Genomic DNA, 25,445 nt, shown 5'->3' with positions numbered 1-25,445 from the left:
TTATTTTTGTATCTCATCATGTGGGATAAGTAAAGTTTAGAGTTTTATGCAAATTTTCAGTTATCCAAGTACTTTTCAATTGCCACTGGGAACTAGGTTTCAGTCATGTGAGTTGCTCCAACTGTGACATCATTTATCTAAATGATATCCATTAAAAAAATTCACTTCTATGGGCTCTAAGTTTTATAAGTCTGATGCTGTTTTTCCCCTCCAAGGTGTTCTTCTGACTACCCCAAAGTGTATTTACCTCCAATGCCAAATTCTCTATTTGTATTTTGATTGTCTCCTCCTTCAGAGAACTTTGCTTCAAAAATTAAACTCTCATATTATTGCTGTTGTGGGGACTTTTTCCCCATCCCCTCAGCTTATATAGTTCTGTTCTATATAAAACTAAAAATCCTTTCTCAACTCACTCCTCTTTCTTCCCTTCCTCTGTCAACTTTTGAGAATAACAGTCTAGCTCTATTCCTTCATTTCTTGACATCTTGTAACTGGGTTTCTATCTTTAACACCATATGGCATTCTTGAAGACAATGATTTCCTGGCTGTCATGTCCCTGTATCTTTTTTTCAGTTCTACCCACAGGATACTCTCTCCTTAAAGCCTCCGCTTCCTTGAGTTGATGGCATTTGTATGTCTCTTGGTTTTACTAGCACTAAACTTTTTTCTAAGACTGGTCTTTTTCACACTACTCTTTCCCTGGATCATCAGTTTCTTCTACCTCCCGACCTATTGATATCCACACCTTCCATGTTGAATTGTTCTTAACACTGGCTATGCATCAGAAATACCTTGGCACTTTAAAAATACTATACAGTTATTTGGGCTCTACTATACCCCATTGAATCAGGTTCTCCAAGAGTTGAGCCCTTTAAGAACCTCTCTGGTGCTTTTCGTATATGGCTATGGTTGTAGGTGTTTCTCCAGGACCTATTACCTTCCTTCATTACTCTCTCGCTTGGCGATTCCATGGTGTTTTGGCTTTACTCATTATCACTCTGCTAAGGTAACTGTTAACTAGTTCTGGATTATTGCAAGAAAAAAAAAAATCATTTCATGGCTAAATTTGGGAAAGATTAGACAACAGAGAGGTTATTTTACTGAAGGACTTCTCAAGGTTGTATGTACACTTCATACCTCTATGACACTTAAGGCCCTTTTTACTCCCTTAGAAAGGGTTGTTTGCATTCAAATTTATCTCCTATCTCCTGTAGTCCACTTTAAATATCATGGCCAGATTATCAGTTTAAGGCACAGCTCTACTCATGACATTACCCTCCTCAAAAATCTTCAATTACCTTTGGATTGGAGCCAAGTTTAAATTCTCTAGCTTGGCATTGAAGGCCCTGGAAGATCTGGCTTGAACATTTTCAGTTTGTTTTTAACCTTTCATTATGATGAAAAGTGTATAGACTTTGAAGTCAGACATATTTGGGTTTGAATTATGTTTTACTTTGGACAAGTAATTTAAATACTGCAAATCTCATTTGCTTATAAATGAAAGAAAGATAACCTTTCCATCAGGTGGAAGCAGTATTATTTTGAGGATTACAAGTTGGTCCTTCTCATACTCTATGCAGAAATGCTGCTATCACCTAAAAAACAGTGGTTCTCAAATTTTAGTAGGCATCATTATTAGTGGGGGTATTTGTTACAAAAGGAGATGGCTGGGCTACACCTTGATCTAGACTTGGTAGGTCTGTGTGTGGACTTGGTAGGTTTCTAGAACTATACTGTCTAATATGTAGCCACAAGCTACATGTGGCTATTAAGCACTTGTAGTATGGCTAGTCTGAATAGCGATGTGCTATAAGTGTAAGATATCTGATTTTAAGACTTAATATGAAAGAAATAATGCAAAAATATCTCATTAACAATTTTCTTATTGAACACACATCGAAATAATATTTTGGCTATATTAACCTAAATAAAATATATTATTCATATTAATTTCACTTGTTTCTTTTAATTTTTTAATGTAGGTACCAGAAAATTTTAAATGACATATGTGCCTCACATCACGTTTCCATTGAACAGCACTGCTCTAGAATGTACACTAGTTAGAACAAGTTCCCCAGATGATTCTTTGATAGCTATCCTCAGGTCACCTTGAGAAACAATATATGAAATGTTAAGCTTTCTGAAAGAAGAACTGATGCCTTTCCATATCTTTATATCCCCACAGTATTCTGAACACTGTGGGCAGTTAACTATATACTAATTGAATTTAGATGCACTTTACGTTTTTAGCCATCAAAATCCATAAAAAAATTTCTCTGGAAGATTTGTGCTTTTTTTTCCCCCCAGTTCCTAAAAAATTATTTTTGAATTACATTTCTTAAATGGAACAAAAAAAACTCCTGAAATTATGGCTTTGATTTGTTCCTGAAACCAATAAAAATAATTTTCTCAAGAACTGGGATTTTATCTTATGGTTATTTGACTTTGTATAGAAAAAGGCCATTTATCTCTCTAGGTTCCAAAGTTATTCAATATGATCATACTCAAGTTCTTCAATTAAAACTAATGTTTAACACTATACCGGGAATATATGCTAATTTTTATACCATAGTAATTTATCAGATGAGGGGGAAAAAAAAGACATAACTAGGCAAAAGGAGGTCTTTTATTTAGGGACAAATGAGGTAAGAGTGGTTGACTGCTCTGGAAGTAGAGAGAGAACTAAGAGAGACACAATTAGAAATATGGAAGCTAATGTTGGGATGCAGAACAACCTTGACGTTAATGACTGTTAGAAAAGAAACAGTCACAAAATTAGAAATACGTTTTAAAGATTGTTTGGTAATAATGAGTGAAGATTTCCCCACTTACCTCATCGCCACATTGCTGCCATCGATAACTATTGGTCTCAGATTTTCCCCATCATCTGTTACAATCTCTTGCATCGGAGACTCAGACCGCTGAGATTCCAGGGAAGATGTTTCCCTCATTATACTGTTAATTGTACTAACCGTTTGTTCAGCCTCACTTTTATTTCCAAGTTTGACAAGTTCTCCCAAAATATCATTGATTAAAGCATCGGTACCAAGTTTGTTTAGCACAAGCTGAACCTGTTCTTCAGAATAACCTAATTTCAGTGCAAACTCCAGTTTTGTTTGGTACTCTCGCACCACATCAGGGGGTTTCCTCACTTCCTTGGTTGGCTGAGACTCTTCAGGTTTAAAGTCTTGCAAAATTTCACTGCGTTTGAGTATGTGAGGCTCTAAACACGGAGACCTACATAGTTGTCTGTGAGTCTTGGTTAATAAGCATGGCTCTACCGAAATGCTACTCAATTGTTCTGACTCATTATCAGAATTTGTGCTTTCTTCAGAGTCACCAGAGCTCGCATTCTCTTCAGACACCTCTTTTTCTTCCTTTCCGGAATTAACTTTATCCATTGTTGGTTTTTCTACCATTGACCAAGGTACAGATGCACTTAAATGTGGGTCAGTGCTCTCCACATAAAGGTGGCCTAGGTCATGCCCCAGATGATCCTTCAAGCCCATGAAGCTGTTATGTGTACTTGACTCCACTTTGCTGTTTTTTCTGTATTCTTGAATGCAAAGCACCCCGTATTCCTAGAGAAAAATGTAAAATATTTAGAATTTCATGTCTACTGAATGATATTTCAGTATCATTTCTATTTCAATAAAGAAGTTGGGAGAGAATTACCAAACTATTGAATATCAACTTTGTTTTGTCTACATCCTCTCATCCCTTATAACACACTTCCAAGATAGTATCATGTCCTGCTTTTCAGATGACAAAGTTTGGAATTAGAAAAATTAAGTATTCCCTCCAAGGCAACAAAGTAAATAAGTAGGGGAACTGGATTTTTTACCCAGTTTTGTCTGACTCCGAAACCCATGCTTTCCCCACTATATCATGCTGCTTCTCAATCCTGATGGAAGAGATTTTCCCACAGTTAGAAGGCCTATGTTTCTATAGTGACACACAGAATATTATTTTAAAAAACCCTGTTTTAGATGTACTATGACAGGTTATGTATATTTTCTCTAAAATAATTCACAAAAATTTGCAAAAATTATTTTAAAGAGAAAGCCATGTGAAAAGGAAAACATTAACTTATTATAATTTAAAAGTTATTAATTTGGATCAAGCGTAACAACAATTTAAAGACTTTCAAAAACGATTTAGAGTACTACTGCGATGAAAGAGCACACATTCTACAACAGCCAACAAGGAATGAAATAATTACAAAGTGAATTATATTCCACTTAAGAGATGAATAGTTTTGCCCTAATAATCTTTATTTTGTAAATCCTGAACACAGTAACAGAATACAACACTGTGCTACCCTTATTAAGTGCCAGGGACTACAGTCTATTTCATTCCAGGGGAAACGGCTCTTATTCTATGCACATTTATAGAAAGCATAGGAATGGAATATTCCTATAATTATATTTGCTGCTAAATAAAATTAGCAGCAAATAATTAAGTACACTGAATAAATGTTATCTTAATTTCTTGAATTTTATGGCAGAAAATACTTCTGTATTATATTAGGTGATTAGCTAATTATTATCTGCATTTGGTTAAAAAGTCATCTTTTATTCTACTTTCCCCCTACAAAATGCTTTTACTGTTTAAAAGGCTTTGGCTGTTTTACTGTTTTCCTAAAAGTCTACTGGGAATAATTGTTATTTCTCTACCAGGAATAGGTTAGCAAAATAAAATTATTTTCTCTTGTGCTTCATTGTAAGGACTACATGCACATCAGTAGTTTACTTATTAAGGCAATTCCAGTGTTCTACGCATGGATAACATTGGTAAGCCAGTGGCAGCTGAATATGAGACTGTCATAGAACACCTATTTAAATAACCTAAAAAAGAAAATTGGAAAAATATTTTATTCTACAGTTCCTCAACATCTTATTTACACTAGAAAGGAGCTATTATATAAATGTTAAGAGAAAATGCTAAGTGATTTTCTAAGAAGTTGCACATTTGAATGCATTAGAGTGAACTTATTAGAGAGTGCAGTATTTCTATACAATGAAATAAATTGTATTAACTATGGTAAATAATAGAGAAGAGACCATGGAATCTTTAACTTGATAACAGTACACTTAAAATTCCTTCAGTGTAGAACTCCTACACACTTCTACAGGAGTTTCTTCAGTTTTATCCCTTGAGAAGACAGATAAATTTAACATCATTGTTCTACTAATATAGCATTCATTAGTTTTAAAGAAACATCACACTCTCCTGGCTCCTGACTGCACAACTGATAAAAAGAGATTTTCCTTGGGAGACCTCTATATCCATCTGCTCCATTATGAAGCTGTAACCATTTCAATTTTTTTCTATTAATATGGATATGCATGAGCCCAATTATTAGAATTAAAGGAAGCAGTTTTGAAAGCAAATCTTAATACTCAGTGATTTATTAACTACTGTAATATACTGACACCATAATGCAAGCAACAAATCACAACAGCATCCTAATAAAGGGATACAGTTAAAAAGAAAAATCTGCACTGTGGCCTTGGTAGAGCTCCCACCAAAAGTATCTTAAACAAGGAAAACCTATTGGAAGCTGGGCTGCCTGGCAACCAGAGCTGGTTGCTAAGCGGCACTCTTTTAACGTGCCATCATGAATGCTAGCACAGTAAAAGAATAATTTGGTATGAACAAAAGCCTATAAAAGAGACTGGGACTTAAGTGCGTCTGGTTTACCCTCTGAGAACAATGCAGCTGCCAAACCAATCTGGAAGCTCCGACATCATTGTTCTGTAAACCCCACAATCTGCTCTGACTGCAGGAAGTGTATTTAACGGGCAACATTTTTGATCTCCCCTGAAAAGTTTGGATTTTGCATAAGTGCTGTTGTGAGATAATTTTTCAAGATAATGACTCACTGACCAAACCCCTGAATTGAACTAAGAAATATTATTTTAATATTGAGCTGTAGTGTTTTTCTTTTGGACTGTTTTAAACAAGATTAATACTTTTTGAAACATACAGCCGGTGGGGAACATTAGAATGAAATGTTATGTTTAAAGAATAGTGAATTCTTAATTTTCACATTTTTCAAAGAAGCAAAACCAGATATTATAAAGTTTTTAAACTGAAAATTATCCACCCTAAAAACGTATTGGGTTGGTCAAAAAGTTCGTTCAGTTAGTAAATACGCTGTTCAATAAAATTCTTCATGAACATGAAAAATGTCTCCTATTTTTACCTAAAACTGAACAAACTTTTTGCCAACCCAATATTTAAATCTTTCAGTATCACTTTCACTCTAATATTAAAAAAGTGATGGTGACACTATGTAAATCTGCTTTTCTATGTAATTTTATTATATGGCTATAATGATTAAATAGGGAGAAAAATGGGATTATCCATTGTTTGTTTTTTATAATATTAAACTAGATAAAACTCATTTGTATTCAAATGTATTTAGTGAATACCACACACCTTGAACTTGTGACAATTCATATAATTTATATATACTATTTAAATATAATGTTTCCAAGTGAGCTAATATTAGGTATAAGTGTAAGCTTGATTTACACTACTTCAAAAAATGTACACCTAATTTTGTTAGGCAAAATAACTTTTCTTTTAAAATATTTTGGTTGAACTTTTTTTCATACTGACAGGCCTCTCTTCATCTTCCAGATTTCACTGGATAACTTTCTTTGAGGTAACCAATGTCATCTTGTACTAAACAAGCAGTTAAATAATTTTTAGTTCCTATAAACCAACAGACTATAAGGACAAATAAGTTCAATTACCAGGCCTATAAGCTGCATATATTTTCTCCACTACATAATATAAATTTGAAATAACTTACTTTTATTGACTCAAATGGTAAAGATTTGGTTTTTAAAACTTTAATCTCTAAAATGCTTCCTTATTCACTTGTAATTAGTAAAAGATCACCCTTCACATATATACAATGGAATATTACTCAGCCATAAAAAGAAACGAAATTGAGTTATTTGTAGTGAGGTGGATGGACCTAGAGTCTGTCATACAGACTGAAATAAGTCAGAAAGAGAAAAACAAATACTGTATTCTAACACATATATATGGTATCTAAAAAAAAAAAAATTGGTCATGAAGAACCTAGGGGCAGGATGGGAATAAAGACGAAGACCTACTAGAGAATGGACTTGAGGACATGGGGAGGGGGAAGGGTAAGCTGTGACAAAGTGAGAGAGTGGCATGGACATATTTACACTACCAAATGTAAAACCAATAGCTAGTGGGAAGCAGCCGCATAGCACAGGGAGATGAGCTCCGTGCTTTGTGACCACCTAGAGCGGTGGGATAGGGAGGGTGGGAGGGAGGGAGACACAAGAGGGAAGAGATATGGGGATATATGTATATGTATAGCTGATTCACTTTGTTATAAAGCAGAAACTAACACACCATTGTAAAGCAATTATACTCAATAAAGATGTTAAAAAAAAAAAGATTGCCCTGAATTAATATGGCACCAAAAAAAAGTCAATATTTTGAAATCATTCAACCAAAAAATTAAATTTAAAAGCTGACAAAAGTCTTAAGATATAAAAGCTGACAAAAATATCTTCATAGGCTGCAGTACTACTTAATGTAATGTGTAAAACTTAACAAGGAATTATTACATCTTAGAACAAAGAATGGTATGTGATCTTTATTTTTGTTCAGTGCCTTAAAAATGAACAATATAAAAAAAATGATCAATATAACTTGGAAAATGATTAGCAAAGACTACAATAACAACACAAAATTTACTATTACATGCAAGGGAGAAAACACTTTTCTTCTTAAATTTTTAAATAAGACTTTTAAGTTTTGCCATTTACTGAAATGCAAATGCATATAAATAATTTTTAAATTAATCAACTATTAACAAGAGTAATTTTCCTCATTTCATGAAGCAGCCTAGACAAAGTTTCACACACAAAGTAGGTCAATGTTTATATTCCCATAGTTATCAAAAAACTCCAAGAATACGGCTTAACTTTTAGGTTATCAGAGACCTATTATAATTGGCCTTTACACTATATTCATGAACACAAAAGGTACTGAGCAAACATATATTGGTCTGAAAACAGATTTCTGTACTTACAGAGCTTTAGATTTCCTCCAAATATTGTAGAAACTAAAACAATTTTTCTTATTGAAGGTCTAATAAGTAAAAAATCAAATAATACTATATGTTGAAAAAGAACTAAAATGTCATGCTATAGATGACATTTATAGATGATAAAGTGTAACCAATTATTTTAATTGCCAAAAAGCTTTATACTAGCTGAAAGCAGATTTTATTATATAAAGGCTATTTACTAGAAATTTGTTGCATACACAAACATTCCCCCATTTAGTGAGATTTTCTGAAAGCTCTCATTAGATAACTTAGATAATCCTTCATCTCAAATCCAGTAAAATTTTTTTTATATTCTAAAAAGCATCATATTATCAAGAATATTAGACCATAAACTTGTTAAATCAATGTTTGTTTGTAACATCAAGTTACAGTGCCATAAAGTGGGTTCTGATTGTTATCCAAATGGTAATAGTATGAGAACAATGAAAATAAAATAATGAATATGTAATAAATACCTACTGCTATAGTCTCTGTGTATTTAATTACCACTGTATTTTAGTGAGTGCTGTTGTCTGCATCCCTCTAGCTAACAAAAGAAGGATGTCCCTTTGAACAGATTGGTTAATGCTCTGGGGCAACAGATGTCTACTGGAACTGCAGGAGACCAGCAACTGGTGGCCTGCCCATCTTCTGAAAACTTTCAATAGACTTATGCATATGTTCATACAATAGGGCATGTGGTAGAAATGAAAACCTCTTTTTAACCCTTTATGCTCTTTCTTTTCCTCCCAACTGATAGATGAAAGTCTTTGTCTCCTCCCTTCCCCATTACAGATCTCTTGAAAGCAACAGTTCTCCAAGTGACATCTTCAATCTAATATCTGAAACTAATGCAAGCAAAAAAAAAAAAAAAGGGAGAGAAGAAATTGTAAACTATACATGAGTATTGAAACTGCTGACAAAGCAGTTGAATACTTAATCATCATAATTAAAACAAGCTGAAACATCTAATAGCAATCCATCTCCCCAAGCTAGATTTTTAAAACAATAGAAAAATCTATTAAATCTTACTATCATTTTACAGCACCTAGGTCTGACAGTGACACCTTAAGAAACCTAAGAATGTGACAAGAAGATAAAATCTAAATTCATTGTTTATCAAAATATCAGAACACACTATAACTTATCTTTAAGTACAAATGATTACATGGCATGCCTAATGCCTTGTGAACGTTTATGAAACTGTAATTATTCATATAACTCCAGAATATAAAAATGTAAAAAATCTGCTTCACAGACATATTTTACAGAAAGAATTTAACTTTCTGGTATTTTGGCACTATGTAATAATTTGTAGGCTTTCATTTGAGGTGCATTCTATCCTTAACAGAGTTCAAATTAATATCCTGAATACTTAGCAAAGTTTAACTTCCAAGGCATTAAGTAGCACATATACTCACGTTCGCAGGAAAATACAAAGACATTGGTTTCTGTAGCAGCTTCAGCAGTAACTCCTTAACACAATTTTAGCTGCAGCCTTCCAGGCAAGCAAGAAGAACAATGAATGGGTGAACAGATGGAATGGCAATGTCTTTGCTTAACCTATTACTGAGTGGAATAACAACCAATCATAGGCCAGAAAGCTCACAATTAGTTGGCCAGGCAGATGCAAGCCAACCTCAGCACCCTGCGTCAGGTTCGCAGGTTTCTAAGATAAGCAAGTTGATGTCATTCTCGGGTCTGCCCCGGGCAGCATGTGTATTAACGAGGGGTGTGCGGCAACAATAGGCCATACAAAGCTGTAGTAGGCAGCTGCTCTTTGAGAGCAGAGCCATGAGGGAGCAGGCTGCCAACAAGAAAACACCTGGCTTGGGCAGACCAGCTTTTCCTCCTTGGTTTTAAACAAAACAAAGAAACCAATTATATTTTAAAGTAGTAAAAGTTGCATGTTTCCAAAAAGTCAAGGCTATCCTCTAGTCTATTAGCTTTTTGTTTCTGAGAAATAAAGAAAAGGAGGTGTGTCAAAGTAGCAATTAACTACTGCAGCAATCCCTTTTCTTTAATAAATGATTTACTGGTGAAATGAGACAGAGATTATAGCAAAGCTACTTCCCTGGAAATACTGGGAAATATAAAATATTTGTAAGTATTGGTTCATTTGTGGCAAGAGAATAAAACAAACAAAAAAGAGATGATGAAAATAAGATTGCAAAAGAAAAAGGTTTAAAAGCGTACAAACAGAACTGATTTTTTTAAAGTTCATAAGATAAAACAAGTTTGGCCAACTTTGTGCCAAATGAGTCATCTAAACTTAATATTTAGACAAAACTACTTAACTTCAACCTAAAATCACCAGAACGACCCACTTTATTTATGTCAAATAACAGTGTAAAATTATTTTATTATGGATACTAGTTAATCATGTAATTAAATAAAAGCAAAATCGTTCATTATGTTTTAATATACAACATGTTATTTGTTATATTTATATTTCATAAAATTTGTAAGATGTAATACTCAAATTTCAGTTCAGGAACAGGTTAACTTTACAAAGAAGAAACATTGTAATATTTTTAAAGGATATGAGTATACAAAAATCAGCTCTGTCAGTGAGGAAGCTTATCATCCCTGATTTCAAAGTTCCAGACTACAGTATTTATAATGTTATGGACTACTTGCTTTTGAGAGCTGCATAAATTGTATCTTGAGTGACCTCTGATTACGGAAATTCAATCAAAATTTAAACACCATCAGGTGTTGTGAGACTAATTCCTTACTAAAGAAAAAGGCAATCTAAGGCGGTTCTACTACCTACTTATGTGATGTAGAACACACACACACACACACACACACACACACACACGTCTCCCCTTTTCATTCCAGTGCAAATTAAAAGAGTGAAGGAAAAAGCTCCTCTTAAAATACAATTTTCTGAGATAGGCTGATTTATGCAGAGCCTGGGCTTTCCCATTATATAATCAAGTACCCTAAAAGGTATAAAATTTGGTTAAAGCACCCCAAACAATCTCAAACAATCTAAATCAGTCTCTCTTCTCACACACAAAAACAGAGGCTACTCACATTTAGGACCATGTGACAATGCTTAGAAAAAAAGTTAATATTGGTGGGGACTCTTGGGCATGTCCTTATTGTGCCCAGTCAAATGTAAATGAGAGGTACTCTATTTACAAAATAAGAGAGAAATCTACTCTAAATGGTTAAAATTTTTCAGCTACCTCAAACATTCCTTATACCTACTAAAAGCCTAAAAATTATTGCTGTTTCCAGAAAGAAAACTAAAATACAAAGTATGGTATTTGTAGATCACCATTTGTCTATAGATATTTTTCCTCAAAAAGAGCTTAATATTCCATGGAAGTATGTTATTCCAAAAATGTTAGAAAATTTAAAAATCTGTGAAAGTATTTTTAAACTAAATGTAATTATTAGATTCTGAATGCCAAACTAATTTCTAAAGGAAGAACTATTCTTTTTCTGCCAAGGGTTACAGTAATGTTTTTTGCAATAGTTACACCCATAGCCTAATTCCATAAGCCCACAAAAGATCAAGATAAAGCATTTCTAATATTATAGTTTATTGCAAAGTATAATGTGAATTACATAGAGTTCAAATTTTATGTCTTGAGTAAGCATATGAACATCACAAAAATCAAGTCAGAAATTATTTTTTTGTTGGTGTGGTAGTAATTTCTTTTTTTTCTAATTTCATGAGTAAAAAGGTATCATCAACTCTGAAAAAAGTAAGAAAGATAAATCAAGTCCACTAGTATGGTTAGTAAATGTACTTCTGGTAAAACTGAGTTTGATTAAATAAGATTAAGATGAAAAATATGACATATTCATGCAAAGTAGTTACAACTAAAACCTAATAAAACTTAAGTTATGTACTGACTAGAGATAGCGAGGTCAATATTTATGAATTTACATTAAAATCTTTTCCCTTTTGTATATAAAAAAGACACTCTTTAGTATGAATAGACAGTCTCTCTTTCCCTTGGGCTTTCTTTCTTCTTTTTACCCCTTTGCTACTATAGTTACTACTTTATAGCTTTAATTCAGGAGGAGGAGGAATCTTCTCACTAATTCCTGCCACTGTGAACACAAAGAATGAGAGAAAACTACCCGAGAGCTCAGCAGGAAGCCTGATCCCTAGCACTGGATTAAGCTTTTTTGCAAACAGCAAATAAAGGCAGTGATCTGAAAAAGCTAATCAGATCCTGCTGTGGTATTTAGACTATCTTGCTTGCTAGTATTGGATAACGTTAAGCACATTAAAACATCTGTAGGTGAAAAGAGGCCCCTGCCTGCCTTTCTTAGTCACATGGCCCTGGTCCACTTCCCACTGCAGAGAAAATGCAAACAGCTGTACTGGGCTGTCTGGGTCACTGCAATAAATGACTGAGCACAGGGCGCAGTTATGACAGTGTGGTTTTAGTGATAACACTAAAATCTGTCAATGTCAAGGGCTTTTCTAACATTTGAAAATTCAACTGTTTGCTGAGGTATGAACGTGACACACGTGGGTTTTGATGCTAGTGTTGGAATCAATTCTCTTTGTCAGCAGTGATCCAAGCTGCCTTCCAGGTACCTTTCTCCTAATATGGATTTGTTCTCTTTCAATCTACAATTCTTTTCATCCTAAAACACCTCCATAGAAGTAAGATCATTAAATCAAATTTTCCCGGTACCTTTCTCCTAATATGGATTCGTTCTCCTTCAATCTACAATTCTTTTCATCCTAAAACACCTCCATAGAAGTAAGATTATTAAATCAAATTTTCCCAATTGTCCCCAGGAGATTGAAAGGTTAAATTTTTAACCAAAAGCTCTCATTATTTTTGATTAAAAAAAAACAACCAAAAACCTAATTTATACACATGGTGTAAAAGAATGGAGCAAAATCAATCAGGCACTAACTCTAACCTCTGAAAGTTATTATATTTAGTAAATCAGATGGGCATGAGAGCTTTAATATATTTCATTTCCTTAGGCTTAGATTACTTTCATTTCTTAATTTATCTCCTTCCTTGAATACCCCCTAAGTACATCCCTGCCAAAGTAATTTTCAATGACACCACGCTTAGGTTTAAAAAAAATCTCAGCAGATCACATCTCTGGTCCTCTGCTTTGTTTTCAAGATTCTTACAACCGGGGCTCCTCTAGCCCTGTATTCTTATTTTCCACTTCAATTAAGGTGAAGGAATAGCAAAAGTGAAGTCCCAGATGCTGAAACAACTGTCCCTTCACCCAAGTGTTCTCTTGCACAGCCTCACCTACCCAGATCATATCTGTTGTTCTAAGCCCAGCTCAAGGCTTATTTTTCCATAAAAATCTTCTTGGACCAGTCTAGTTTTTATTGAACTTCTATAACATTAATAGTCTGTACTGCACAATATAGCACTTATTTATGAACCAGGCTGTAAGCTTCTTGAGGGCAGATCGATTTAATCTTTGATAATCCACACAGCAAAAAAAGCCTATATGGTACCCAGCAGTGTGTTGCTATCTAGAAGACATCTGAGTGAAAAACAGGACCAGTAAAAAACAGGCTCCAGCAAATTTGAATGCAGGCATTCACATGAACAAAATGCTCCCTGCTAGTTTTTATTTCTCTTTGTGACAGGGTGAGCTTATCAAAGAGCCTGCAGTGATTTGCAATGTTCCTGTAGCCCTGGCTCTGCCACTGGGGCTGCTTTCAACATCCAAGGCAGCTGTGAAATTGAGTGAGCTCAAGCCTGGCAGGGATGAGAGGTCTTTTCCTGCAGTCTCCTTCTCTGGCTTCAGTTTTCTAACTAGAGTGGCATCCCTAGGAGTAATGCTCTGGCCTCTTCCACCTCACTTGAGGATGACTTATCTGAGGGGTAAGTCTGGGAAGAGGAGTTGTGTAAGCAAAGTGCAGCCCCTTCCTCTGCACATTTCTCTTGGGATCTGCCCAGGTGCAGACAGCACACAGTTGCTTTGCTCTCCAGCACTGCCTGAGATTGGATGACTACATCTTTCTAATTTGGGGGTTCAATGTTGCTAAGTCCTTTATGCTGTGCTCTTAAGTCATGTTCTGCAATAGCTCCATCAAAAAAAGAGCTGCTATTTTGATGTCCATCTACCTGGCTCCTTTGTTTATTTCTCAATTGGTTCAGAACTAAGGCAGGAAAAAGACCCCCTCAAACAATATTCAATAATAATGTTTTGATATAAAGAACTATTAAGGGAAAAAAAGGTGATGAAAAGACTTACATAAATTAACAGACCACTTTAAAAATACATATAAAGGGATAAAGTTAAAAAAAAACAATTCTGTGACAAAGAAAGAAGATAATGCTTCTTCAAGTCAAAATTCTTAGGGTTTGATTATAAAAATATTTCAGTGTCATATCACTAAGAGCAGATATCTTTCAATTCTCTCCAGGGTTCAGAGGCAAATAGGAAATCCACAAAAACAGTATTTCTTCTCAGTGGTCTAAAAACAAAGAAACTTTTCTATAGTCACTTTAAGTGACAATATAACCCATATCATTATTTGGGTTATATTTTCAAATATTTCCCAATGATTAGCTTCCCATTTAGTATTTTTTTTGTTTTGTTTTGTTTTTTTGGCAGCTTGCGGGATTTAAGTTCCCTGACCAGGGATCAAATGGGGGCGGACAGCAGTGAAAGTGTCAAGTCCTAACCAGTGGACTGCCAGGAAATTCCCCCCATTTAGTATTTTTAAAAGTTCAAATAAACAAGCAAGTCTTTTAAAAAGATGATCTTCAATTCCTATAAAACTTGTAAATACTCAAGGAATGAGAAATTTTAGAAAAGCTCAGAGAATACAAATGACATCCAAAATGCTGATGTACTAGGTTGCTAAAGCAGCTAATGTGTGGCAGAGCAGGATAGAGAAAATTCGTGAGGAAAAAAGGACATAGATGATCTTGAAGTATAAAGCACATGATATCATCCACGTTAACAAAACACAGTTATATTAAGTACAACTGAAACTGAGGAAAAGCTGACCAAACCTATGTAATTTTTTTTTTTTTTTTTGGTACGCGGGCCTCTCACTGTTGTGGCCTCTCCCGCTGTGGAGCACAGGCACCGGACGCGCAGGCTCAGCAGCCATGGCTCACGGGCCCAGCCGCTCCGCGGCATGTGGGATCTTCCCGGACCGGGGCACGAACCCGTGTCCCCTGCATCGGCAAGCGGACTCTCAACAACTGCGCTACCAGGGAAGCCCCCAAACTGTGTAATTTTATATAAAATATATGTAAGACACATTCTCTGCATTATAACACAGCTGGATGGTAGTTAAATGGCACTTTGTCTCTGACAATAATGATAAGATTTACAACATCATTCTCCAATCCTAGTCAGAACTCAACCCATCTCTCCTTTTGATGCCACAGCACTGTACCTCTCACTCCTGACAGCACCCCTCACTTCCCACCTGCACGTGCTCATGTGTGCACATCATTTCATCTCAGGCTGAGTGTACCAGCTGAGGACGGTGCGTGTCTTATTCTTTGGGTATTAAATAACTCTATTTAGCAAACTAACTCAAAACTTCTTGACCAAAAGTTTAAGTGAAATTGACAGATTCAGGCTATAAAGAATAATTGTATCAGACAGAATTAAAAGAGGACTCTATTATTAGAGGTCTCTGTTCTTGCTAATGGTCTAGAAGACAGTTTAATGGTACATTAAATGTAAAGGAACTCAAGAAAAAATATATAAAACATGGTATACAGCAAATTATGACCCAATAAAAGTTCTTTGTTAATTATAAGTTTGATCTAAGTATAAATTCTTGCTAATAATCAAGGCAGATAATAGTTCCTTACATACCAGCTCCTATAAGATGAGAAAATGAAATGCTTGAGTTAGTACTTCCAATGGTCCTCATTCTACTGGTTTAGACAATTGTCCCAGTGTGCAAGAAACTGAAAAACTTTGAGAGGCTAACAAAACGAATGGTTGTGTTAGAAAACGCTCAGTCAAATTAGCACTGAAGTTCACAACACAATTTTTCTTTACAGAGTTCTATTCATATCAGAGGATGATATAGTAATTTAGACATTAAATTTAGAATTCTGAGCATTTAGGATAAGTTTCCTTCTAAATGCAAATCATCATATACTATAAGTTAAATCTAGACTATGAATCATCCTACACAGCTGCCAAAACAATTCAACTATAAACTCTAACAGGCCAGAGATTCTTGTGTTTTGTTTTCTGCTGTATCTCCAGCAACTAGCAGAGTGCCTGGCAAACAGCAGGTGCTTAATAAATATGTGCTAAATGATAGCATTCCAATAACTGGGCCAAAATCTCTTTTCCAGATTTATTTGTTCTTTACATCCCTTCACATAACCTACACTCCAGCCAAACACAAGGATTTAAAGCAGTGGTTCTCTTAATTTGATTGCACACTGGAATCCTCTGGGGAGATTTAAAATATACTGGTGTAAGAGTTTCATCCCTAGAGATGTTTATTTATTTATTTATTTTTTGGTCTGGGTGATTCTAATGTATAGCCAAGTTTAAGATTCTTTCTTCTAAAATAACTTTCTCCATAGTTTCACAGGTTAAAATCTTATCTATTAGTATTGAAGATTCAGCTAAAACCCCAACTCTGCCATGAAACCTTCCCCGGAACACTGTTAAACCTATCTTTGGATTATTTGAGTTTTGCACAGGGCCTGGCATAAGGTTAGGACTTGATAAATGTCTGAGTGGTAAATAACTCTGGGAGCATAGCACATAGCAGAAACACAGTAAATATTTATTGAAAAAATGATGTATAGTTGGTCCCTGTTATCTGTGGATTCTGTACTTGCAAATTTGCCTACTCACTAAAATTTATTTGTAACCCCAATAAATCCTCGCGTTGCTTTAGTCGCCCCACGGCAACGTGCATGTGCAGAGAGGCGGAACATCTGAGTTGCCAGACAGGCATTCCAGCGGAGGCTGAACAAAGCGCTCATGCTCAAACAAGTGTCTTAAAAAGGGCTTGTTAGTGCTATGATTTTTGCATTTTTGTGCTTTCTGTTGGTGAATTTGCTGTTTAAATGGCCCCCAAGTCTAGTGCTGAAGTGTTATCTAAGTGCAAGAAGTCTGTGATGTGCCTTGTGGAGAAATATGCGTGTTAGGTAAGCTTTGTTCAGGCATGAGTTACAGTGCTGTTGGCTGTTCAGTGTTAATGAATCAACAGTACATATTTAATAAAGTGTCTCTAAACAGTACTGCATGTACAACAAGGTTATGTATTGATTGGTCCATGAAAATGTTCTGACCGGAGGCTTGCAGGAACCTAATCCCGTATTTCCTCTAGAAGCAATGGTTCAGTATTTGCAGTGACTTCATAGAACATAACTACAGTTGCCCCTTGAACAACAGTGGGTTTGAACTGCATGGGTCCAGTTAAATGTGGATTTATTTCAACAGATACATAAGGACTATGTGATTCTTGGCTGGTGATCTGGGGATGCAGAACCCTGGATAAGGAGGGCCAACTGTGAAGTTATACTCGGATTTCTGACTGCACAGAGGGTCGGTGCCCCTAATGCCTGTGATGTTCAAGGGTAAACTGTTCAAGAAAAACAAGATTGACTGTAATTTCATCCTCTCTTCAGAACTCTTAGTGATCTTACCTGTAATTTTTAATGCCAGTTTCATTCAGCAAACGGGCACCTCCTAGGTGCCAGGTGCTGGGGATACAGCAAGAACAAAGCCAGTCTCTTCTCTCACCAAACTCACAAAGGGAGAGAATGTAAACAGTAAATACACGTCAGGTGATGGTAAATGCTATAGAGAAACTTTTAATCAGGGAAGGCCTTTATGATAGGGTGGTATTTGTGCAGATACCTAAATGAAGTGAAAGGAATATGTAACAGGAGGAAGGAGGGTTAAGTACAAAGCCCAGAGATGAGAGCGTCCACAGGACAGCAAGGTGGCCAGTATGTCTGGTGGCAGGTGAGAAAGGGGAGGAGTCAGCAAATGAGGTCAGAAAGGTCAAGGTCAAGACCAGCCATGTCATGCAGAGCTTTGAAGGGCAACGCACCTCAAAACTTTACACAGCGTGGGAATCATACAAGAATCTTTTGCATGTATATGCTTCCAGCTACTTAAGAATTAGTTTGACAAGTTTTAATAGAAAAGCTGCTGTTGGGAGTTTGATGGAGATTGTGTTGTAGTAATCCTTGTTTAAAAAGCACTACTGATTTACTATATTGTTTAATCAAGAATAATTGATTGAAATTTCCTCTTTCAATACAGTTCCTAGATTTCTTTGTAGGGGGCTTATAAATTTCTTTTTAAACTTGTCTTAAAATATTTTGCTTTTGTTCTTGCTGTGAATGGAGGTTTTTTTCTTCCCTTATATTTTCTAACTAGTTATTGTTGGTGTCTAAAAAATAATTATTTTTATTCTTGTACATAAAACTTTAGTGAACTAGGTATCTCAGTGAACTCAATGTTTCTATTAGTGTTTCACTGAGGCTCTTGGGTTTTCCAGGCATATATAATAATGTAAAATCATCCGATTGCCTCTTCCTTACCAATTTTTACATCTCTTGCTTCATACTTCTGTCTAATTACATTGTAATGTTAACAATGGTTATTTTGTGTCATTCCTGATATTAATGGGAATGCGTCTAGTGTTTTATTATTAAGCATTATATTGATGGCTGGTTAGGTTGTACATACATATACATATAAAACATACACATCTATCACGTTGGGCAAATTTACCTCCTCATGCCTCATCTGTTAAGAAATAAAATACACACACACACACACACATATAGTTGTTTTGAAATTTAATGAGCTAATACATGTAAAACACTTGACACCTGGAACAGTGCCAGGCACACAGTACGCACTCAGTAAGTGTTAGCTGTATGTAATTATAAGTTTATATACAACTATACATTTACACACCACATAATATGTAGCCTTTAAAAAGTCACTTATAGAAATGTTTTCCTCCTACATGAAAGATTTAAGAAAAAAATTAAAAATGTGTATTGCATTAAAATGATATATTAAGATGATCATAATTTCTTCTTTGAGTTACTAATATTGTGAACTATATTAACAGATTTACTAATATAGAAACATTATTACATTTTGGAGGATTATACTGTATATGCTGGTATTTCCTTAGGAATTTTTACATCAATAATCATAAGACTGGCTTGTCATTTTCTTTATTTGCTTTGCCACATTTGGGTACTACTATTTTGCTGATGTTAGAAAAGGGGTATGCTATTCCATCCAAACTTTTTCTCAATGACAAACCAATTGCCCCACGTACCAAAGGGAATTAGACTAGACTGGGCCATGTGTTCCTATACAGGCAGCACTATTTCTAATACCTGATTTACTGGTATTCTGAAACGTGTACCTGACCCCTTACTATAAGTTCTAGGGTCGAGTTTACTCCAGCATGGGGTCCAAAGAAAAGAGGATGAGCAAGAGAGAGATCTTATAATTTATGGATATAAGAACCAACACCACAACACACCCTCTCCCAAAAAGTATCCAAATATTCTGGACAAATTACACAACTGCTGTGTTTCAGTTTCTTCAACCATAAAATGGGGATAATAACAACACCAACAGCACAGGGTTGTAATATATATAATAACTTAGAACAGTGTTTGGCACATAGTAAATATTATTATCTTAAAAGTTTATACTAAAAGTGAAATTTCAGTACAAAACAATAGAAAACCTGATTTTCATTATTTTATGTTCTCATTAATATAATTCTAAAGTTCTGCCTTTGTTCCTGATCTCAGAACATGAATTTTGTTAAATTAATAAAATAATTTAGAACAATGTTTCTCAGAGGGAAAGGGGAATGACATTTAGTTTGGAAAAGCCAAACATACCTATCCTTTTTTGTAAGAAAAACTACTCAAGATTTAAGTGTCATGGAATACTTTGGCTAATAAGGATAATTAGAAGACAATAGTATCAATAACTATGAGTATCTTTGTATGGTGACACATCGTAACTAGACTTACCCTGGTGATTGTTTTGAAAAGTACAGAAATATCAAATCACAATGTTGTGTAACAGGAACTAACATTGTGTTGTAGGTCAATTATACTTCAAGAACAAACAAACAAAAAATAGAAAGAGATCAGATTTGTGGTTACTAGAGGCAGGGGGTGGGGGGAGGGGGAATTGGATGAAGGTGGTCAAAAGGCACAGACTCCCAGTTATAAGAGAAATAAGTACTAGGGATGTAATATGTACAACATGATACAGATAATGAACACTGCGGTACATTATGTGTGAAAGTTGTTAAGAGAGTAAATGCTAAGAGTTCTCATCACAAGGAAAGATTTTTTTTTCTATTATTTAAATTTTGTATATATATGAGATAATGGATGTTCACTAAACTTACTGTGATAAGCATGACGCGTAGGCTCAGCAGCCATGGCTCACGGGCCCAGCCGCTCCGCGGCATGTGGGATCTTCCCGGACCGGGGCACAAACCCGTGTCCCCTGCATCAGCAGGCGGACTCTCAACCAGTGCGCCACCAGGGAAGCCCTGTGATAAGCATTTCTTGATGTATGTAAGTTGAATCTCTATGCTGTGCACCTTAAATATATACAATGCTTTATCTCAATTATATCTTGATAAAACTGGAGGAAAAAATATTCAAAAAGGAAGATAATGGTAGAAAGCTTAGTAAGGAACATGAGTATAAAAATGGCTGGGAATCAGTAATTTAGAAGAAATACATTGATCTGATGATGGGCAGAAGTGAAGGGATGTGGGAGAAAATGGAAGTAAAATTAGAAGAAATTATAACAAGCACCTGAAAGGAAACAAAGGTTTTTCTTATGGAAAATGAGAAAATACTTCTTTCAGTTTAACAATATAGATGGTGGACTGTGCAAAATTATTTTAAAATAAATGGCTGTAGACAAAGATCAGCCATCGGCTCCCACCTCTCTCATAATCTCATTAACTTTTAATAAAGTAATAAATTAGTATACTTTTCAGAATTAGCTTTCTCTTAAGATCTGTAAGTTACTATCAAAAAATTAAAGCCATAATAATTTTCTCCTTTAAATAATTGTTATTTAACAAATCTTTTATGGAAAAAAATCCTATGACTTAGGAATCTATTTTCTTGATAGTAATATCATTAAATACAGAGTAATTTAGTTCTTATGGCATTTTTACAGATGTTAGCTAGGTGATCAAATTCTATTTTAAAATGTGTACAACTAATACATTTTAAAAGTAATACTCTGATGAAACGCAGGACAACAGCAGCCTGGTCCATGGTCACCCAATCAAGCTAAATCAGAGGTTAAGCCAGTATTCAATGAATTCATGTATTCACTCAAGAAACATTTATTTGAATGCCTACTAGGAGAAAGTGACATTGAGTGAAGAAGATGAGAGAGGGTACAAACATGAATACGGTTGCTACCCTAAGGAATATAAATTTACTAAAGAAACCAAATAGATGAATACCTATAAAATATAGCGCATGCAAAATTAATGCTATTAATAGTGATATATCATAGAATACAAGAGACAAAGACATTGGCTCAGATTGGAGAAGGTTCTGAGAGGCAACATATAAGCTGAGAACAGAATGATGATGACACATTCCTATATATACTATGGTGTATGTGTCTGTGGTAGGGCAAGATGGGGAGTGGGGTAAGGTAGGGAAAGAAAGGATTTTTGCCCAGAGAAAACAGGATCAAAGGCCCAGAGACGTGAAAGATGATAAAATATACAGAATACTGTGAGATTAATACTGCTGTAGAAGAGGCTAGAAAGTTAGGATGTACTTAGTTCATGGAAAGTCTTGAATGCCATACTAGTGATTCAACTTTGTTATTGGGAAACTACTGAAGGTTTCTGAAAAAGGGAATAGTGTATTTCTACCCACATTTTAGAAAGGTAATTAAATCAATATAAAATTAAATATAAAATTAATATAAAATTAAAAATATAAAAATATATAAATTAAATTAATAATAATAAAATAAATAATAATTTATATATAAATTAAATCAATATAAAATTAAATATAAAACTAATATAAAATTAGAATTATTGATTTAAAAAAAAGAAAGGTAATGGGGAACCACTGAAAGTTTCTGAGAATGTGAATGATGTGTTTCTAACTACATTTTAGGATGGTAATTCCAGCTCTACTAGGTTTGAGGGGGCAAGAAACTCAAAGACAAGTTAGGAAGGTATTATAATACATAATGGTCTAAGCAAAAGGTAACTGGTATCTAAAGTTATGCAGAAAAAAAGAAACAAATATGAGATATTTTCTAAGATGAGCCAATGGGTCCAGTAAGGATTTGATAATAAAGGCAAAAGAGGAAGGAGTAACAAAAAGTAACTGACGGCACCAAATGATACAGATACACTGCAGAATGACTGAGGACATTGGGTAAAGGTGATTAGTGACCACTGAGGGAGCTTTTTCGGAGATATGAAGACAGGTGGGGTGAACAGGCAGCTGCTCCTAACCAAGTTTTTATGCCATAGATCCTTTCTCAGTCTAATGAAGGCTATACACCTCTTTTCGAAGTAATGCTTTTAAATGATAAAGCAAAAACAGAGACTGCATTACAAAGAAGCCAATTATATTAAAATATCAAAATATGTAAAAATGTGATATAGTAAAATATATGCCTTTTATTAACACATTAAAATAAGATGTAGCAGCAGACCTAATAACTACCATGATTTTGAAGTAATTAAAAGTAAAAATGATATTTCAGAGTATTTACTTCAACTGTAACATGATAGGGAAACATTTATGATTTCTATGGATGACACAGTCATATATGCTGTTATTAAAATTGGACTTGTTGCTTACATTCATAATTGAAGGAAATTTCAATCAGAGGATATGAATATAAATACATAAATTTTTTTCCCACCCAACATCACAGAATGCCCAAATTCTATCCATGGACCCTTTGGGGGACCACAGAACACAGGCTAAAAACTCCCAGTTAAGGAGTAAGTGTGTGCTGAAGAAGAGATGACAGCATATGTATTCTTTTAATAAGTTTGGCAGGAAAGGAATAAGATATAGAAAGATATTTTGGTGGGTAGGGAGGGTAAGGTTTTTTTTTTCTTTCTTTTAAGAACTTTAAACCAGAAGAATGGATTTAATGGGGAAGGAGAGAAAAAAGGTATGCCCACCTATGTATGAATGAAAGACTGGGAATAAATAAAAGGACAACAACTTAGAGGAAAAAAAAGAAGGAATAGCAGTGAATTGGGAAAACAGAGTTGGTTCAATGAGGCAAACGTTGCCTCTACTTTAGCCTCTAATTCTCGGTCAAAATTAACCAGCCTACCACCCTCAACCCTGCAGTCCTTTCCCAGCCTCCACAAGACCCAGAGGGCCAGGACTGACTGGGGTGAAGAGTGAAAGGCGAGGACAAGCACTGCCGCCAGGGAACTGCCAATGTTCAGGAGCAGGAAGTGCGTTCTTGTTGCTCTTCTGCCTCCTTTTCTAACGCATCTCCAGTCTTCTTTCCCAGCTCTCAAGATACCTAGAGGCTTAATGCTGCCATTTGGCCGTCTAGATTCTCCCATCCTAGTTGCTCCGTCCAGTCTCCCTTCCCACAAAAATCAAAACTCCAAAAGAAAGATCATTGAGGGTACTGTGATGTTTATATGATTAAAGTAATTATTAAATATTTAAGTATGAAAGATTCTTGAGGAAGGGGCGTAAGTACAATGGATGCTCTAAGGATGGCTTGTTAAACCAAGTGACTATTTATTTAGATAAAACGATTGATGAAAGATTTTTAAATATAAGAATCTTAGAGTAATCCTGGTCTCTGGACCTCCTTCCTTGTCGGCACCTTTCCTCCTCTGCACTTGTGTGTGCATATGCACACATGTGCATGGAGAGAAGGGGGTGCAGGGAGGACAGAACCAACTTACCGCATTTCTCACTCTTGGAAGAGATTCTTAAGCCTTTGGGTTTAGTAAGCAAAAAGCTACTTTATTGGGAAGCAAAGATTTAGCAATAAAACAAATTAATCAGTCTTCAGACCCAGTATTTCTATTTTTTTTTTTTTGGCCATGCCATGCTGGCATGTGGGATCTTAGTTCCCCAACCAGGGATTAAGCCATGCCCCCTGCAGTGGAAGCACAAAGTCTTAACCACTGGACCACCAGGGAAGTCCCTAGACCCAGTATTTCTAAAATAAATAACTGATTGTTTTATTTTATCTTCTAATTCTGATTATTTTTTAAGAGATAATATAAAAAGTTGAGGAAGAGGTTAGCACACATTGAGAAGAAAATTATTTCAGGATTTTGATCAAATATAAATCCATGTTGAACTGGATTAGCTTATATTAGGTGTTTATCATAAAATAGTATTCAATCTATTAAAATGCACATAAGACTTAAGTACTCATTTGCTCTCAAAGTGGGAAATAAACATTTATGATCTACCTGTTATTCTGAGGAATGCTCAGGCCCAAGACTCAGCACCTGGTAGCACTCTTGCCAAATTGGCATTCTGGCTTCTGGCTATCACTCAGGAATTCCAAAGTGTTTTCTCTACCTGCCACATCTTCACTCAGGTGTTCTGCCAGCATGGGATGGTCTAGAAGCTAAGTTGCAGCTGTCAACCTGGCACATGCTTCCCAGCCACCTAGGCTAGCAGTAAAATTTTCTACATCAACCAAACTCACAGAATTAATTTTGTGAAATTTTTCCTTATAAGCCAACTCCTTATGTTTTTTTTTCAAAATCACACTTATACTACCTATACTCTAAACCTAGTCTCTCTCCTAGTACAGAAAATTTTTCTAATTTGTGGATCAGTATTTGACTTCAAACATTAGCTGCCTCTGATTCCCTACTGAGGTTCTTATTTAAAAGGGAGGGATTAAAGACCTTAGGACCTAGCAGAGCCTCTATTTAATATAATCAAAAGACCTGAAAGAACACTGAAAAATAGAGAACTTAATGGGAAATAAAAGAGAAGCAATTTAAAGCATTTTGTTTTTCTTACTTATAGGGATCACTAGAATTGTCCACCATCCATTTTAAAGAATGTGGAGTATTTTCTATAATTCTGTCATTTCTCTTGGCCAATGTATTCATCCCATCCATAAACAGGTCAGGAAAGAAGAACTAATTTTTATTTCCAAAGCTTTACAATTTTGGGGGTGAGAGTATTTGAAAGATGCACCCTGAAATACTATAAACTGGTAAAGAGCATAGTGGGGCCCATGGAAAAACAGAGCTGCTGGCTCAACTTCCAACCCCAGGAAATCCTATAACACACACAGAAGGGAGCACACAAGGGCCAAGGAGATGTAGAGATCTGCAGGCAGAGATGCC

The 25,445-nt window shown here is 35.2% G+C and overlaps 1 protein-coding gene across 5 annotated transcripts in view; it reads right to left on the bottom strand.

The window, feature by feature from the left end:
• ZC3H12C (zinc finger CCCH-type containing 12C) overlaps nt 1-25,445 on the bottom strand; it is a 70,438-nt gene that overhangs the window by 33,215 nt on the left and 11,778 nt on the right. For 4 of the 5 annotated variants that reach the window (XM_089915520.1, XM_022561557.3, XM_022561559.3 and 1 more), the window contains one exon: nt 2,833-3,581. In XM_089915520.1, coding sequence (XP_089771646.1) covers nt 2,833-3,581 — 749 coding nt within the window. Of the gene's footprint in view, nt 1-2,832; nt 3,582-17,718; nt 24,859-25,445 lie in introns of those variants that run through there. The other variant, XM_022561560.3, reaches the window with a different exon arrangement.

This window comes from Delphinapterus leucas, chromosome 7 (assembly GCF_059928025.1).
Source record: "Delphinapterus leucas isolate spDelLeu-1000000601 "Yukka" chromosome 7, BTC_Dleu_Yukka2, whole genome shotgun sequence".
NCBI lineage: Eukaryota > Metazoa > Chordata > Mammalia > Artiodactyla > Monodontidae > Delphinapterus > Delphinapterus leucas.
Note: the sequence above shows the minus strand (reverse complement) of the source record. Positions and strands in the feature narration are given on the sequence as shown.